We start from the raw sequence: 17,642 nt of genomic DNA, 5'->3' as shown, positions 1-17,642 counted from the left end.
TGCTTTCACAGCTGAAGTAGGTGACAATTGTTCTTTGGAAGTTTGCAATGCTAGACAGCTAGTGGTTAGCGGGCAATCCATTTCAAGGGAGCAAATCTATGGTTGGGGCTGTTATACAGCTAGCCAAGGCAATCAACATGCTTCTGCTGCAAAAGACAGTGACTCTGGGAAATGTGCAGGATACAGTGGGCAGATTTGCTGCCAGGGGGTTCTCTAAATATGGTGGGATCATGAATGGAATGCACATCCCCCTCCTGGCACTGGCCCATCAGGTCTCACTGTACATTAACTGCAAGGGATGATTTGTCTATGGTTTTGCAGGATCACAAAGATCATTTCATCAACATAGGAGGGGTGAGAAGGGTGCATGATGCAGGAATCTTTAGGAATTCTGGTTAGTGTAGAAGACTCCAGAGTGGTACTTTCTTCCCAGACCAGAAAATTAACATTGAGGGCATGGAAGTGCCCATAGTAATTTTGGGTGACCCTCCTTACCCCGTATGTCCTTGGCTCATGAAGCCCTACACAGGCACCCGCAACTTCAGTAAGGAGCTCTTTAACTACAGGCTGAGCAGGTGCAGAATAGTGGTAGAATGTGCCTTTAGCTGTTTAAAAGCCAGATTCAGGTGCCTTTTGAGCTGCTTAGACCTTGGTAAAGAAAACACTACCCTTGTCATTAGGGCCTGATCTATTCTTCACAACATTTGTGAGCTGAGACAGGGAAATTTCATGCCTAGGGAGAGAAGCAGTTCAGGCAGAGATTCTGGGAAGAAATTATCAGCAACTGACCACAAGGAAAGACAGGAAAGCCTAGAAAGAGGCACTCAAAAATCACAAATGCCTTGAAAACCAAAGTTTTTGAATGAGCATGAAAGGCATTAACAGGCATCCCCTACCCACAACCATGCAGTTTTTGCCCTTCATGACACCCCGCCCTAAATCAACCGTAACACAACCATCATGACCCACCCAACTCCAAAGCACATTAACCAATAACTCTTTTTCCAATACATGTTTTATTTAGGGGGCACTAGGGAAAAAAAAAAAAAAAGGATAAGGTCATATGTTGCTAATTGTGATGATTCTGTCTGCTTGCCCATAAAGGACATGAATGAGTTATACATTCATTTTTTTCTCCTTCCAGAGCTGTTTTCTCCTTTGTGACTATATCAAAATAATTTTCCACCAATTCATTCCAGGTCTTCTTCCTCCACATTTGATGCAGCCTCTTATCTGCTGGACTAAGCCATCTTTTACCAGGGTTGTTTGCTGATAGAACTAACTCAGAAATATTTGTGTCATTAGCAATAGCAACATTTTATCTTTACTTGGAACAATGACCATAGTGATGGAGAATGGCCATCTGTCTCTATGAAATAACATATTGCAAGGTCACTCCGGTTATTCTTAAGACTGAAGAATGCATGATTCCAAGCAGAATGATTTCCACTCTTCTATGGTGGAGGTTTAGCCTCAATGCTATGGTAAGCTATAGCCTGCTCACAGGAGGAGAAAAAAAAAAAAAAAAGTCTTAAAGCAACACAGGGAATCGGGCTGGGGCAGGGGAGGGGGGGGGGCGGCACACGACCTGTCCCAGGGGTGCTGGGCCATGGGGGAAGTGGTTGGCTCCATTGCAGCCTTCTTAAAGCATGCCAGCCTGGGAGGCAATAGGGGTTGCCTGGAGTGTGTGCTGCTTAAAAACATTGCCTGGATTTTAGTGTGGCTGCTCCAGCAGTTACAAAAAAAAAAAAAAAAATCATCGTCACTGGGGGCACACACATGAACCATCAGAGGGTCCAATCGCCCGCCAGCACTGTAGGGGCAGGGAAGGCCTGCCGGCCTGGGAGTGGGTGGATGCTGCTTACGTAGTGCCTGGATTTTAAAGCAACTCCTCCAGGAGATGTGAGTTTTGCCCTGCTGTGGGTAAGTCACAGGCAGACAAAAAAAGCCACAAACCACCTTCAGTGACTCACAAAAACTTCCCATGTATTTTTTAGGTGGCCAAACAAGACAGCCTCATCACAAAAATGAAGAGGAGTAAGGAAAGATTGTTCATACTGTCTGGGTACCATGCTGGAGAATTTGCAAGAACGCTCTGTGAGGATATGCTTCCAGATCACCTACTGAGCAGGAACAAGTCAGGTCTCCCCAAATATCTCAACAGGACACTCCAAAAGTGCTTGTTTCAGACCTTCAGCAAGATGTCCAAACAAGATCAGTACTCTATCTCCAGACATATTAACATCTGTTCTAAGGGGCATAGACCCTCCACCCCATGGAGTGCAACATATTATCATCAGTGGGGAGGGAGGGGAAGCATACTTACCTGAAGTGGCCTCTTCAGGATCTGGGTTTGCCTCCGAAGCCACCTCCTGAGTTAAGGGGACAGGCTCCATGAGCTCCAGCTCAGGATCTACTTCTATGCTGGAATAGACCCTACTGTCATCCAACCCTTCCACATCAGAATGTGCTTCATCATCATTCTGAGGAACACTCTTCATGGCGTCATCTATTCATCTTCTGGGAAGAAGAGATTGTGTCTGCCCCCCAGAATAGCATGAAGCTCATTGTTGTATTGGCATTTCTGGGGAAGATATCCCAAACTGACCATTGGCTTGCTTGCATTTCTGATAGCTCTGCCTCAGCTCCTGGCTCAATGTTCTTGCGCAGAGAGTCTACCCTGAGTCTCAGCGTGAGTTCAGAGCTGATCGGTCCACAATAGACATGGTTTTCTCTGTTAGACAGCTACAAGAGAAGTGCAGGGAGCAGAACAAGCCTCTGTACATTGCCTTCATCGACCTGATCAAGGCATTTGACCTCATCACCAGAAAAAGTCTGTTCGCGATTCTGGCTAAGATCGGCTGTCCCCCAACTCTGCTCAGCATTATTAGGGCCTTCCACGAAGGGGACCGTCGTATACGACGGATCTACATCCGAACCCTTTGAAATTCTCAGTGGAGTGAAGCAGGGCGTGTGCTGGCTCCAACACTGTCTGGCATCGTCTTTGCAGTTTTGCTCAAATATGCCTTTGGAACTGCTACAGAGGGCATCTCTCTCCGCAAAAGAATGGACGGCAACCTCTTCAAACTGTCGAGGCTTAGAGCGAAGACCAGGGTGCTTATGAAGCGTCTAAGGGAGTTCCTTTTTGCTGACGATGCAGCTATTGCTGCTCACACCTCAGCAGGAACTGCAGTCACTCATAACTCGCTTTGCAGATGCATGTGTGGAATTTGGCCTCACAGTCAGCTTAAAGACGACCCAGGTGATGGGCCAAACGTTGGTAACAAGCCATCTATCAACGTGATAGACTACGAACTGGAAGTTGTCCATGAGTTCGTGTACCTAGGCTCAATGCTCTCAGACAACTGGTCACTTGATAGCGAGATGAACAAGAGCTTTGGAAAAGCCGCCACAACATTCTCCAGGCTGATGAAGAGAGTACGCGCTAACAATTAACTCACTGTACACACCAAGGTGCAGGCCTACACAGTCTGTGTTTTGAGCACACAGCTGTACGCCAGTGAAACATGGACTTTGCGCTCAAAACAAGAGCAGCGGCTCAACACATTCCACATGTGCTGCCTTAGGCGCATACTCGGTATCTCATGGCAGGACAAGGTCTCCAATAGTGCAGTGCTTGAGAGGGCAGGCACCGCCTCCATGTTCACCCTTCTCAAACAGAGGCGTATGCGCTGGCTGGGCCACGTCTCATGCATGACGGATGGCTAAATACCGAAGGACCTCCTCTTTGGCGAACTGGCGTCTGGAAAGAGGCCAAAAGGGCAACCTAAATTGCGCTACAAGGACACATGCAAGCGTGACCTCAGCGCTTTATCAGTGTGAACACCTGGCATTCGCTCACCTCAGACAGGCATGCCTGGAAACAGGGAGTGAAGGAAGCTCTTGCTATGTATGAAACTACCTTGGTGAAGGAAGCGGAAGACAGGAGAGCCCTCAGGAAGATCCGTGCCCGTGATACCAGAGTGACATCTGCCTACTGCTGCTCACAGTGCGGAAAGGACTGCCACTCCCGGATTGGATTGCACAGCCACAGAAGACGCTGCTCGAATCAGTCCAACTGGGGTGCAAACCCATGACCCCTTGGGATCAAAGGATGCCTACTACTACTACTTGCCTCAGCTCCTTGATCTTCGTGTGGCACTGTTGAGCATCCCTGCTGTACCCTCCCTCAATCAAGCCGTACAATATTTTTGCATACATATCAGTATTCCTTTTGCTGGCTTTGAGCTGTTGGAAAATAGCTTCTTTCCCCGACACTGAAATGAGGTTCAAGTTCTCCTGCTGGCTCAGTGCTGGGGTCCTTTTGCAATTCTGGAAACTTATGGCTACAAGCTGTGCTGAAGAGATGTGATCCACACATCTGCTTGCCACCCTGGCCAGAGAGGAAAGGAAATCTAATCAAAATTTTTGGGCTGTTGACCACAGCTTCCCGACACCTACTTCCCACTCACCTGGAGAGCAGCAAAGGTGGAGCGATGACCAGAAAGGATGCCTTCAGGGGCACTGTGGGACAGTTTTGAAACTAATAAAATTGATTATAATAATGCTGCTGTCTCCAGTTGTATAGTTTGACATTGCAAATTTGACTTTGAGTTACTGTGGGGAGAAATCAGCAGTACTAAAGATGGCATTAGAGTCCTTTAAAAATTGACTTTTTGAGCACTGGGATGTAGAGGATTAGTTTATATATTTAAAAAAAAAAAAACCCTCAGAGCCTTAAATTTGACTTAATCTCCTAGTGTAGACCAGGCTTATGGGGAGACAGGACTCTCTACCCTAGTGGCCGCCAGATAAGTGCCCCCTTGTTCCACCCCCCCCCCCACCACCACAGTGCCACATGGAGGAGGCCTGCTACCCCCCTGTAATTATCTTCTCCAGCCTCCAGAAGCTCACGCTAGGTCCAGGGAAAAGAACTGTGGCCCCAATCCTCCACCAAAACCAGGGAAAGGCACTGCAGCCTGAGGCCCCTACTCCACACATCTCTTGATGGGGCTGGGAATAGCACTGCAGTCCCAGCCCTTCCTACCCCCGCCCACCGCCCACCTCTAGTCAGAGCTGGAGAAAAGCACTCTTCCCCCCCACCCCACCTCCCCTCAGGCAAAAAACAAAAAAAGCAACACCAGGTAAAGTGTGTTAGTAAGTTATAACTGAGGCTGCCTACTGATTTAACACAGTTTCACAGGCTACAGAAGCATCCTTGTATAAATGGTACCTGTGCAATCAGTGTTTATTATTCTTATCAGAAAAAGTGATTTGTTGGTATCAGCAGATTATAAGAGATACTCTGAGGCTACTTGCCTTAAAAAAAAAAAAAAAAAAAAAAAAAAAGGTCCCTGTCTCAATGATCAGGACTTCCATCATAACGGTAGTACAGACAGCCAAAGATTTCTACCACAATAGTGATTGAGTGAATACTGTGGTTGTCAAAAGAAGTCAATATTTTGCACAGCAAACTCAGTGCATTGTTTAGTCTTTTTATTTTAATGTAACAGTGTCTACTCAATGGACAGTTAGTCTTAGTGGTAATTAAGATGTTTGACTCTATTAAGATGATGGGGCAGGGAAGATGGGGACGTGAAGGAAGAGAGAAAAAACTAGGTGGTTAGCACCTTCTCTGCAAACATTGCAAGTGATACAATAAGCCCTTCGGGATACAACTACTTGTTGAATATGTTCATACAGTGCCTAGCACTCAGTTGGCTTTGAGTCCTGCTGCAGCAGGAATGTCTGCTATCAGCATGGTCTCATCTTTACTCCTACATTTTGGAAGGATGGTAAAAAGGGCAAACTGGAGGCGTTGTGCATGACTAGAGTAGGCCAAAGGGAGAAGACAAATAGGAGTGGTACTTGAAGATAGTTGAATTTACTTCTTAAGTATTATAACTCACTGCGTTCAGTGTCTCAAGTGTCCTTATTGTATATCCCAGAACATAAAAGACACAAAACTGAAGCAGCAGACTGAGTGTGCAAAGCTGAAGTCTTCAAAAATAACCTATGGATTTTAAGAGAGTCTAAATCCCCAAGTAGGCCCTACAAAACTGCTTTCAAAATTGCTTTAAAGTCAAAGCTGTCAATTACTATAAAATTCATAGTGAAAGACTGAGGGTCAATCTGCAATAGAAAGTTTTGGTTAGAAGTGTGATCCTTGGACATATTTATGCCCATCAAAAATCTTAGAATAGATGCAATTATACTACAGCTGGGAGGAGAGAGAGGACAGTGGTGGGAACATAGCTTATTTTATTTGAGGAACTAGTATACGATATTTCTACAAATGAATGCAAAATCGGAGGTGGGGTTGTTAATATAGCTATCCCAACAAAACTTTTCTAGTGTAGCCAGGGATAAGTCAAACTACAATTAGTAGGTAGTCTGTCGTGTCCGACGATGACGTCTTGAGCTTGCACAGGCTGATCGGTTGTGGACTCGCATGTGGCTGAGGAGTCCAAGCTTTGAACAGCATGGGCATTCACAGTGGGGGCAAGGAAGATGTCCTGGCTCTGTTGGTGCAGCTGCTGCTGTTGCTTTGTTCCTCTCATGAGCATCAATGAGGCTTAGGCATCGTTGCTCTTCAAAGTTGTCATAAGCATGTCATATGAGAGCACACCAGTCTGTTCAGTCTCTCACATGCTGCTCTAGCTGATCTGGCTTTAAACCAGCATGAGCAATGGCCTTCACGCAGTCTTTATATCTCTTGCGAGGCCTACCTTGATTCCTTTTGCCGTGGGAGAGTTCACCATAGAGGAATTGCTTAGGGATTCTCAACTCTTACATTCACATGATGTGCCCTGTTCAGCGAAGCTGGGCTTTCAAGAATCATGGCTTCGATGCTTGTGGTTCCTGCTCTGCCCAGGACTTCCAGGTTCGTAACTCTGTCCTGCCATCGAATGTGCAGTATTGGCCTCAGGCTGCGCGTGTGGAAGTGCTCCACAGTTTTATATGTTTTCTGTACAAGGTCCAGGTTTCACAGCCATACAGGAGACTGGTCAGGACTATAGCCTTGTACGCTTTCAGTTTAGTAGACTGTTGGATATTGTGCTGATTCAACACACGTGCTCTCAGACATCCTAGTGCCCATCTGGCCTGGCAGATTCTGGAGTTGATATCTTTGTCAAGCGAGCCATCATTGGCTACCACACTGCCAAGGTACTTGAACTCCTCTACTGTTTTCAACTCTGTTCCTTCAATAAACATTGAAGCAGGGAGAGCAGCAAACTACAATTAGGTACAACAAATAGGAAGAGAGTCGTTTTACAGTAAAGTTTTATTCCAATTTTAGGATTAATTTTCACACCATGCACTTAGAACCCCTTCTTAAATCATGGAAAAGAGCCTGGGAAAATTCAACTCAGGGCTTCATCTGCACAGAATCCAAATGCTTGTCAGAAAAGAACAAGGAGGAGACTAAACTATTTTCATTCCTTGGGGAGAAGGAGGAGGAGACACAGAACTAAAACAGGGGGAGAGGGGGCCTCACCCATTCACCAACCTTTTGGTGAAGAAAAGTTTGAATGGTATCTCACCATTCAAGAATACTGAGCTCTACCACCAAAAAGTCAGCCAAATGAGAAACACATACCATATGGTACAAGAAAGGATTGGAGTGGAAAAAAAATGGGACCCAAAAATAAACACACCCACTACAGCTGAAACAACAAAGTCCTAACGGTAGCATTTTTCACTTGTTTTTGTTACAGCAAGTTGATTATAGTTCCTTCTCTACAGGCAAATATCACTGCACAGACATTAGAAAATGGAAGTGTTCAGCTGCTAAGTGATACCACAGCAGCATTTAAAATAAAACTATGATCAAGTAAAGAAAAAAAGGGCACTTGTCTTGACCCTTGTCATTAAAAGTCAATAGCAATGTTATTTTCAGCCTCAGCTCAGTGTTATACCATGTTACCAATCTCAAACTGTGTGTCTTCTGACCAGCAGCTTTTTGGTGCAGGAGTCTCTCTGTGTTTACATACCAGGACTCCTTGGAAGTAAAAAAGTTTCATCATAAATTCCACTATAGGTTAGTCTTTAGCTAGAAAACTAGTCCTTTTTAGAAAGGAAGGAAGGAGTATTTATTTGGACAGTGGTCTGTTGATTTCTATGACCTTTATTCAACGTTGAGAGAAAGGAAAGTCTAATATGTTACGTTTCAACTTGATTAATAACACTGCAAGTGTATACATTAAGAGGAGCCAGGGCCTGATCCTGCAGAGACTTTACACTTCATATGCTTTATGGTTAAAAATCTGCTAAATTTTAAAATTAATTTAATTTTACCACAGATTTGTTGCACTTCCCGGTGCATTTTTCATCTTCATCTGTTGATTAATCCCATGCTATATGAAAATCTCTCCCCTACTATACAATCAGAAATGTTTTCATTACCTAAACAAAACTCAAACCCTTTCTTTTTGCAGTACAGAATATTAGTAAATCACAATAAAGCTGCACTAAGTAGTACTGACTTACCAGTTTTCCTTCCCAAGGGTTAAGGGTTGGAGGACTGGTAGAAAGGGAGCCACACATGTCCAGAACTTGCTTTCCTTCAGTCAGCGTCAAACTACAGGACTAGTGCCAAAAATAAGGCCCACTACTGGGCCAAGAGACCACTGATCATTGTAAGGTCCAATATGTATCCTGTGAACTACAAATACTTGATATTATTAGGTTATGGTTACACTACAGTGGTCTATTGATAGAAGTCACTGTCAGAAGAGATTTCCCCAACAAAGTTTCTGTTGACAGAGTGCAGCCACACAAAAGCCAATCGGAAGAGCGCTTCGCTCAGCCAGAGCAGCTGGACCACCCAGCCGCTCCCTCGACAAAACAGGCACTTGGAAGCACAGGAGAGGGGGTTGCCCATTGTCCTGGATGTCCTGTCTGTCAAGAGAAGACCCACCTTTCGCCCTGACCCCCCAGCAGCCACACAGCTTTTTTGTGGACAGAATCTATATATAACAGTGTTATGCCTCATGGCTGAGAGGCAGAATGCTGCAGGCAAAAGCGCAAAGTTTTGTTGACAAACCGTCAACAAAATGCATTGCGTGTGGACATTCCACCAGTTTTGTTAATAAAAACTAGGATTTTGTCAGCAAAACTTGCTAGTGTAACGGTAGCCTTAGAAAGGCACGAATAGCAGGAAGCATTTCTTCCAGATGCAGCATAAGTTAGCAGATGTTTATATTAAGAACCAAAGCTGGAAGCCAACACTTCATACAACCACCAGAAAGCAGATCATTTTAATCCCAAATAATCCATTCACCTCTAACTCTTATAAGAGAAACCAAACTAGTCATCCCAGAAGTACATTATTAAACCAAAGGACACAGTTAAGTTTTGATCTCATAGCCTGCTAAGACTAGATTGACATTATAAATGCTGGCAAGACCAGCAAAAGCTTTCCAACAGCACTGGTCCTGTATCAGAAAATACAATCGTGAGAATATAATGAGCACTACATGTATTCTTATGCAGCCAATAATCAGCCTTAGTCCTAGTTTTTAAAATATGCTTTGTCTTGGAAGATAGAAAGTGGTAGACAAAAATTCATTCCTTAGAAATCAAAAATAAGTTAAGAAAATCTCTGCTTTTGAGCTTGTGGTTCTGCATGCACAATAAACTGTGGCTAAGCGGCAGCATTTAGGACATCTAACCACTTGATATGAACAAGCAATCTGAGAGCCACACATCCACCATTACCACATCTTTTGCATGCAATTCTGTGACTGGAATCAGTGCCAGCACAAATACTAAATAGAACTTTAAGAACAGCTGGCCCAGTGATGTAAGAGATGGGTGTACATACAAAGCAGTACTGTATGAACATTTAAGAACCCCCCCCTTCCCTCTCTATAATGCTCACTATACATTAATACAATGTGAATGTTAAGTATACAGCTTTCGGGTACCTTATCTTCAAGCATTACTCTGAAACTAAAAGCATCTCAAGAAAAAGTTCTGGGGCACCTCCAAGATTAAGGCTGTACCTACACTTGCATTCCTCTTTCGAAAGAGGAATGCAAATGAGGGAAACTGAAAATGCAAATAAGGGCACTGATTTACGTAAGAATCTTCTGGGAAAAAAAAGATTCTTTTGAAAGGAGAAAAAAAAAAAAGCAGTGTAGACTGGGCTCTTTCGAAAATAAATGCCCATCCTCAAAAGACCCCTTCTTCCTGAAACAAAATAGGAAGAGGGGTTCTTTCAAAGATGTTGTTTATTTTCAAGAGCCCTGTCTACACTTTTTTACCTTTTGAAAGAATCTCTTCTCATGCTTTATTTGCATAATCTCTTTTCAGATATGTAAATGAGTGCCTCATTTGCATTTTCAATTTCCCTCATTCACAGTCCTCTTTTGAAAGAGGAATTCAAGTGTAGACACAGCCTTAATCTTTGACGTGCCACAGAACTCTGTCTTTTATGAGATGCTTTTAGTTTCAGAGTTTGAAGATAAAGTACCTGAAAGCTGTAAACTTAACAGTCTCATTGTATTCATGAGATTTATTTGGACATAAGTTTTTGTGCATAAGAACTACTTTGTCATATGCATGTAGTCTAAGAAAGTATTTTTTTTTTTTACTCATGATAGATTTATTTGGGCATAAACTATTTGGGGTTTTTTTTGTGCAGATACAGGCTATGAGGAGTCCTGTGGCATTTTAGAGACTAAACATGTGTATCCCTGAGACTCATAAGAGTTCTTGCTATAAAAGTTACTTTAAAAGAAACTGTTACATGTGATCATTGGTTTTAAAAGGTTGTTTTCCATTCAGCTATCCTGGAATTTACAGCCATACAACATTGTCTACAGTGACTCCAATGTAGCAATCTATCTAGAAGCAATCCCATGGAGAGTTCACCCAGTTTAAAAGGATTATACAACAAAAATCCTCTCATGTCACCATGAGGAGTACCTAATTCTTTTGCCCTCTGCTCAATTGTCTTCATAGTATTTGTAGCAGAACAAATCTACTGCATTTTGCTCCAATTAAGCATATCCTAATGAATCTAAATAATGCATTTCTGTTGATGCTATAAATCCTATAACAGAACACCACGCGGACGGCTTTCTGGATGTTCTAGTGATACCAAAAGCAACATGCATTTCAGTAATTTCTTTGTACCAACAAGTTTTTATAGCAACATCTTGTGGCGTTCATTGTTATAAAATTCCTAATTCACATATGTTTTCCCTTTGGAATTTTAAAGATGGCTAATATGTAAAGCTATACATGATGATATTAAGAAACAAAGCACTTTCAATTCTCTTGTTAGGGTGGATTTGACTAAGAAGCATGGTGCCTTGGTATTAGGCAAATCAGTTGCATCCCATGAAAGAAAATTCTCATCACCACCAAAGCTTTTAAAACTAAGCATCTTTCACTGGGTTTCAGGGCTGTTCTGATAATAATAGAAGGCTGTGTCTACACCAGCCCCCTTCTTAGAAGGGGGCATGGTAATCAGCCTGAGCAGGGAATAATAATGAAGGGCTGTGATGAATATGCTAATGAATAGGCCAATTCTCATTGAAGCAACCTCAAAGGTGCAAACTTTAAAGCACCAACATGCCGTGTAGCCACGGGCACTTCCAATGTGCCCTTACTCCCAAAATTTGGGAGTTTGTATCTTCAAAAACAACTGGAAGTCCTGTGGCACCTTAGACTAACACATATTTGGAGCATAAGCTTTTGTGGGCCAAGACCCACTTTGCCAGATGCATCAGAGTGACCTAGCATGAGCTGTACATTCTTCTGTTGAAACCCATGCTAGCCCTGTTAAATTCTTGCTAACTAACATGTCTTACCACATTTGCATCCTTATGTTTTAGATCACTCCACTTTTCAATATTCACCTGAAGAAATTACCATATTCACTGGGAGGAACAGGACTTGACAAAATACCATGGAGTCCAGTTTTCTGTATACACCTAAGTCAATTGCTACTACTCCCACTTGCATTCAGAATCTGAGCTTTTACCAATGCTAGTTCATGCTCAATCAAATTGTTCTCTATACCTTATGCATAGATTATTTAAATAACATGTAAATTAGTCAGTAACAGTAGAAATTTGTATGCAATTCTACAAATGCCCACTTTTTCCAAGGGGAAACATGCTCAGCTTGAGTCCACTGCAAAACACTCCACATGAAACAAAGCAGTAAGTCTGATGAAGCGAGGTTTCTTTCTCCAGTCTGCCAGTCCTGCAGTCATCAAGGAAATTTAGAAGAGAAAGTTTCATGGCCTTTGTCAATTGCATTAGAAGTCAAATTATGTTACAAGGCATGGTACTGTATTTTATGCTTTCCCTCCCTCTTTCACAAAGTGAGTTTCCATCTTCTCCTTTTAATTCACAAATTTAATTTCACACAACACCTCAAAACCCAACTTATTACATATCTATTTCTAGCTTTTTAGAAAAACCTCATTTCTAAATTACTTCATAAATTACCTATGTCAATCAGAAAATGTCCAGTAAAATCTGTGTTTTTTAAACATAAAGAATTTTTGGTAATTAAGACCCAGATTCTTTGCTTAGCATAAGCCAGCATAACTATACTTGCGTCAATTCTATTTCACCAATTTTTCACCAGTAGAAAATTACAGCAATATTTATAGTTCTAAAGTGTTTTTTTAAATAAAGAGTTTAACTGTTGCACATTATAACTTTACCCAGCATGTCACTTCTTTTAATAGACCAACTTCAGTTGTTGAGACAGACAAGCTTTTGAGCTTTACATAGAGCCCCTCATTAGAAATTTTCTTCCTCTTTTACATTTTTATTTTACTTTACATTTTTGTGATGCAACTGAAATGCCACCAGCTAACAAAAGAGTCAGCTATACACAATACTAAACATGTAACAAGCATTTATTTAATAATACAGTTCCTTCAAACTACTCCATGTGAATGAACTCAGTTTTGTTTATCTTAGGTTTCCATGACATAACACATCCTTATGAGTGCTCTATTTACATATCATTTCATGCAGTGATCACACTACACTACCACTTTAACAAATGTCTACCTGACAATTTTCCATTTTCTCCATCTCTTACATGCACTCTACACTAGCATTCCGTCCGTATAAAAGTGTGTATAAAGAAAAACTATGGGCACCTTTACCAGCTGCCATATGCTATATTTAATTATATTCCAGGCCAGCAGGAGAACATTCTCTCAGTTCATCCTGCCTAGCTTCTCCTATCCATCATATAGATAACACAGCAGGATGACAACAAATTCATCCACTGTCCATATTACTCACCAAAAGAACACTAAATACAGAAGGCTGGCGATAAAATAAATGGATAATCAGAATAAATGAGTACAGTTCTTCCTGCCTCTGTTGTCTAAGACTGATGCACATTTTTGGACAAGCCATCTAGCCTGTCTTATCCTAGCTGAATGGAGCAATCATCCTACCTCGAATATATTTGCTCTGCTCTCGAGAGTGCATTGCTATACACACAGTTATTTCAGTAGTCCAGCACCGGATTCGGGCAGGGCATGGGGAACTATTTTTTATTTTTTAAAAAAAAAAAAAGAGCAGTAAGGTGATTAGAACAACAGTTCCAGATACTGCTTTCGTCAAGACGTGATCCCATTTCACTCCTCAGCACTAGATCTGCTCACTTAAAAAAAATCCCAGAACAGTATTTATCAGACTGTTTACCATGAGATAACACTGTACATCATACACTTTATGATGATCAGAAGATGATCATCATCTCATTTCGACATACAGTCCTGGGGGAAGGTGGGAATAACATGAAGTTTTTACTTTTTTTTCCAGAACCAATAGAATGCTGTAATTTTAAGAAAAATGGAAAAAGCCATGTTCTGTGTATTTCTCATGTTAACTGGAGTTCAGATTTCAGCCAGTGTATATCTAAACAATAAACTCTGATGCCCTTTTTCCTTGAACAGGAAGCAGGCACAATTTTCCCCACATCACCCATCTCTCTAACAGACTGAAAGAAACGGTTGCGTCTTAAGCATTTAACCTTTTAGAAATTTGTGACAGTCCAATATCCGATGGAGCAAAGATAAGACATATTTGGCTACATATGTACCTGCATACAGCTAAATTACTTTTGCTGAGTATATTCATAAGCTAGTAGGTTCTTATTTATTGTAAGTGAAATTGCTCCCTTAAGCCTCTCTCTTCCCTCATTCTTAAGGCCTAACCCTTCCAACGTCAATCTAGGATACTGTCCCCTTCCCAAAAGGCGACAGAGTACTTGCCAAAGTAATGAACCGTACATGCTCCAGATCACAGTACACTTCCACCATCCATGCCAAAAAAAAAAAGGTCAAAGTTTACGTGCAAAAAGCAGAACTGAAGTACTTTCCTCAAGTTGTAACTAGCTTTCCTGAAATGCTCTCTGTGCCCTTAAAGCACCCAAAAGTCCCTATCAGGTCCAGGCAGGCGTTCAGGATGCAGATGAAAGATGAGTAAGGGGAGAGATCCCTATTTGTCACCCACCTCCCTAGGGAGCAAAACTCCTTCCACGCACAGGTGTTGGAACTAGGGTTCTGGGAGTGGGGTGCTGCAGCAACCCCCTCACCGCCAGCTTGAAGTGATTTCATTAATTACAGGGTTTGCAGTTTGATTTAAGAGCTCTCAGCACCCCTAACGTAAGAATTCTTCCAGCACCCCCGTTTCCACCTTCCCTGGCATCCAACACACTAGCTGCTTGTGGCTATTTGGCAAGTTGAGCGTGGCTAGTCATCTTGAACAATAGCTATGTTCTTTCGGAATAACGTGGCTGGCTCGCTACAGCAACAGCCAGTTTAGCGACTACTGCTTCGCAACTGGTTAGCCACCAGGGTGCTGAGTTAACAGTGAAGCTAAAGATCCCTCTTCCCACCCCGCTCCCCGAACCTCTGGGGCTGCTCTCTGGTCTCTCTCCGCACTTCCAGCTCGTCCCCCGAGCTACCCCCTCCACTCACGCTCTCGCAGAAGGGGAGCGCGAGAGAAGACAACCCTGCCAGCTCCGCTCCCCCAGGGGGGATGGCTAGGGACCAGCCTGCTCCCCACATGGGCAGGGGCCGCTCCCCCTCGCGCCCCCGCGTCTCTCGGTGGCGCCCCAGCACTGCCCGGCGCGCAGCAGAGCGGGCGCCTAAGAGAGAGACTCGCGTTGCAGCCCATCATCTTGGCCCGCGGGGAAGCACCAGGGGGCCGAGCACTGCTCCGCCAGGAGCTCCAGCCCGGAGGCGAGGGGGGATGGGTAGGGTGAGCTCCCCAGCGCTGCACGGACAGGACTCCCCGGCACCACACACCCTATTTTTAAGCCACCCAACGCTCCCCAAAGCGCGCACCCCGGCGGTTTTGGGTTACGCGGGTTATAAATACGAGACGCCACCGAGCCCGCGGGGGCGGGGGTGAGGGAAGGGGAGAACCCCGGTGCCAGGAGCGGAGCCCCAGGAGATGGGGGTGGGTGAGCGGGCAGCACTTACCGCAGCGTCTGCGCTCAGCCCCCAGAGCCCCAGCAGCAGCAGGCAGCCAGCAGCCCCCCGACTGCACCCCCGAAGCTCCATGCTCCCGGCGGGGCTGAGGCTGCGGGGCGCAGCGAGCCCCCCTCCCGCGGCCCTTGTCCCTGGGCGCTCTGTTCCGCCCGGCCAACTTCTCCCGACTCCACTTCTCCCGGCCCTACTTCGCCCCCAAAAAGGGCAGGCGGGAGGTATCCCTCCGCCGCGCTCCAACCTCCCTTGGCTCATGGGCAACCTGACTAGGGCCACTGCGGTGGGGGGGGGTGGGGGCTTCCTGGGCATTCCTCCCCCTCCCCCTTCGACAGACACCTGTTCGGCTAAGACGCGGCGACCTGCCTGGCCCTCCTCTCCAGTCTAAACGGCGCCACGCACCCGCCCGCCCGCCCCGCTGCCCGAGCCGCGCTGAGCGGCCACTGCCTTCTTCGCGGGGGACTATTTACTGCGGCGGAAGTGTCCCGGGGGGACGGCCGCGCTCATAGTTGTAGGCGCCGGCCGGCGGGCACAGGCAGCCCGGGCTTGAAGAGAGCCGCAGTGCTGGGGTCTTGGGGGACGGGGCGACCCACGCGTGGGCACGCCGGGGACACCTGCACCTCGCCCCGCGTCACGCGCTCGCTTTTGCACTGCTGTCCCCGCGAACCCGCACCCCTAGCGGGCGGGGATGGGAGGCAGCAGCGATCAGGTAACTTCATTTTCCAGCGCCCCGCGGGAAGCCGCCGAAGTTGCTGCCCTAAAGCAGAGCAACTCTCCCCCCGCCCGCCCACCGTCTCGCGCTGGCCCGTGACGCCCGCAGCCCTTCGGCTTGTCTTCGGGCGGAGAGGTTGCCGGCTACACGCTCCGCTGTACTGAGGGGCGACCCCACGGGCGGGGGCGGATAGATACCGAGCAGCTCAGATCTGGTTGAGGGACTCTTTAGAGTCGCCTTAACTCGCTTGTGTCGGAAGAGCCGGTGGCCCCCGCCTTGGCTGTGGTAGGGCAGCTCAGGGCGAGGTGCTGGGGGTGGGGGGGCAGTTAGGTGTGTGGTGGATGTGGGGAGGGGGGAGATGTTGGTGTTTCTGTGATTGACAGCCCGGGGTCCTCCCCCTTCCCCCATTCCGCTGCTGAGCTGCCTGCTGCGGGGCACTCGCGTGGGTGAGTTAGCTTTCATCTGCCGGCCGGATCGCGCGGCTCGCCCGCCTCGTGCCCGCGCTTGCTCTGCCCCTAAATGCAGAGGGGGCTGGCTAACCTGTCTCTGTTTCCCTCTTCCGTGGCCCCTTCTCCCCTTGCCCCCACTTTGTTCCCCTCCTGCCGACAGAGCGCCGTTTAACCCCCGGGCAGCCAAGCTTTCCGTGAGGCGGAGCAGCGGGCGAATAGTTTCCAGTGGCTGAGGATCAGCATGCGTGCCGGGTGAGTGAGCCCCAGCCTTTTCCCTCTGGGGTCAGGCCGGGGAATGGCCGGTTGGCTTTGCTTCTGCTCCCTGAGTGTTGGGTGCCCTAAGGGGGTAACTTCTTGTTTCCTTTGCCTCCCCCTGCAGGGTGGGTGTTCTGGTTGCTCTCTGCCTAGCCGTGGAAATGGTGACTGGGGTAAGTTGTAGATCTAACGCAATCCCCATGTGCTTCTCATTGCCCTTTTTAGTGCTCAAGGAAGCCGCTGAATGTGTTGCGGGCTGCAGAACTTGGAGTGTACCTGTGGGGTTGTTTTGAAAGTCACAGCATCTGTTAATTCCAGGGATGTTGTTTTGCGGTATGAGAAATTGTGGTCCCTACATCTTGACTCTACAGGCTATTTGGGATTGCATTGTGTATCACTATGTGCATTAGTTTTCAAAAAGTTACAGTATGTGTTAACTGGAGAAGTAGGTTACCTATGTCAATTACACACAGAAATGGCATAAGGAGATTGGACTTCTGTTACTTTTGTACATCTCTGCTTGCCTGGTCCTGTGTCTGCATACCTATGGATTGCTAAATGTGAAAGTTGCCTAATTAGTCCTTTTAGCTTTTGGCGTTCCTCACCTGGAATATGCCCCTTTATGATTCTTTGAGGAGTCAGTCCGGTATTTTACTTTGCTTTCCTTCTGGTCTTCTTTGGTTATTCTTTACAAAGCTGCTATTCATCTAAAGGCAATTTGTACCTTTTTATTACAACTTCACTT

The 17,642-nt window shown here is 45.5% G+C and overlaps 2 protein-coding genes across 4 annotated transcripts in view; one reads left to right on the top strand and one right to left on the bottom strand.

Annotated features, from left to right (window-relative positions):
• The window catches only part of COL4A5 (collagen type IV alpha 5 chain), a 139,417-nt gene extending 123,787 nt beyond the window's left edge, over positions 1–15,630 (bottom strand). Inside the window, exon 1 of the mRNA XM_075008082.1 lies at positions 15,479–15,630. Coding sequence (XP_074864183.1) covers positions 15,479–15,559 — 81 coding nt within the window. The 5' untranslated portion in view covers positions 15,560–15,630. The remainder of the gene's footprint in view (positions 1–15,478) is intronic.
• A 355-nt stretch (positions 15,631–15,985) lies between these two features.
• Positions 15,986–17,642, top strand: part of COL4A6 (collagen type IV alpha 6 chain) — a 244,677-nt gene continuing 243,020 nt past the window's right edge. For all 3 annotated transcript variants that reach the window (XM_075008105.1, XM_075008104.1, XM_075008102.1), the window contains exons 1-3: positions 15,986–16,190; positions 16,803–16,894; positions 17,022–17,070. In XM_075008105.1, the coding sequence (XP_074864206.1) occupies positions 16,884–16,894; positions 17,022–17,070 (60 nt within the window). In that variant the 5' untranslated portion in view covers positions 15,986–16,190; positions 16,803–16,883. The remainder of the gene's footprint in view (positions 16,191–16,802; positions 16,895–17,021; positions 17,071–17,642) is intronic.

This window comes from Carettochelys insculpta, chromosome 13, assembly GCF_033958435.1.
Source record: "Carettochelys insculpta isolate YL-2023 chromosome 13, ASM3395843v1, whole genome shotgun sequence".
Taxonomy (NCBI): Eukaryota; Metazoa; Chordata; order Testudines; family Carettochelyidae; genus Carettochelys; species Carettochelys insculpta.
The sequence above is the reverse complement of the archived record's forward strand: the minus strand, read 5'-3'. Positions and strand labels throughout refer to the sequence as shown.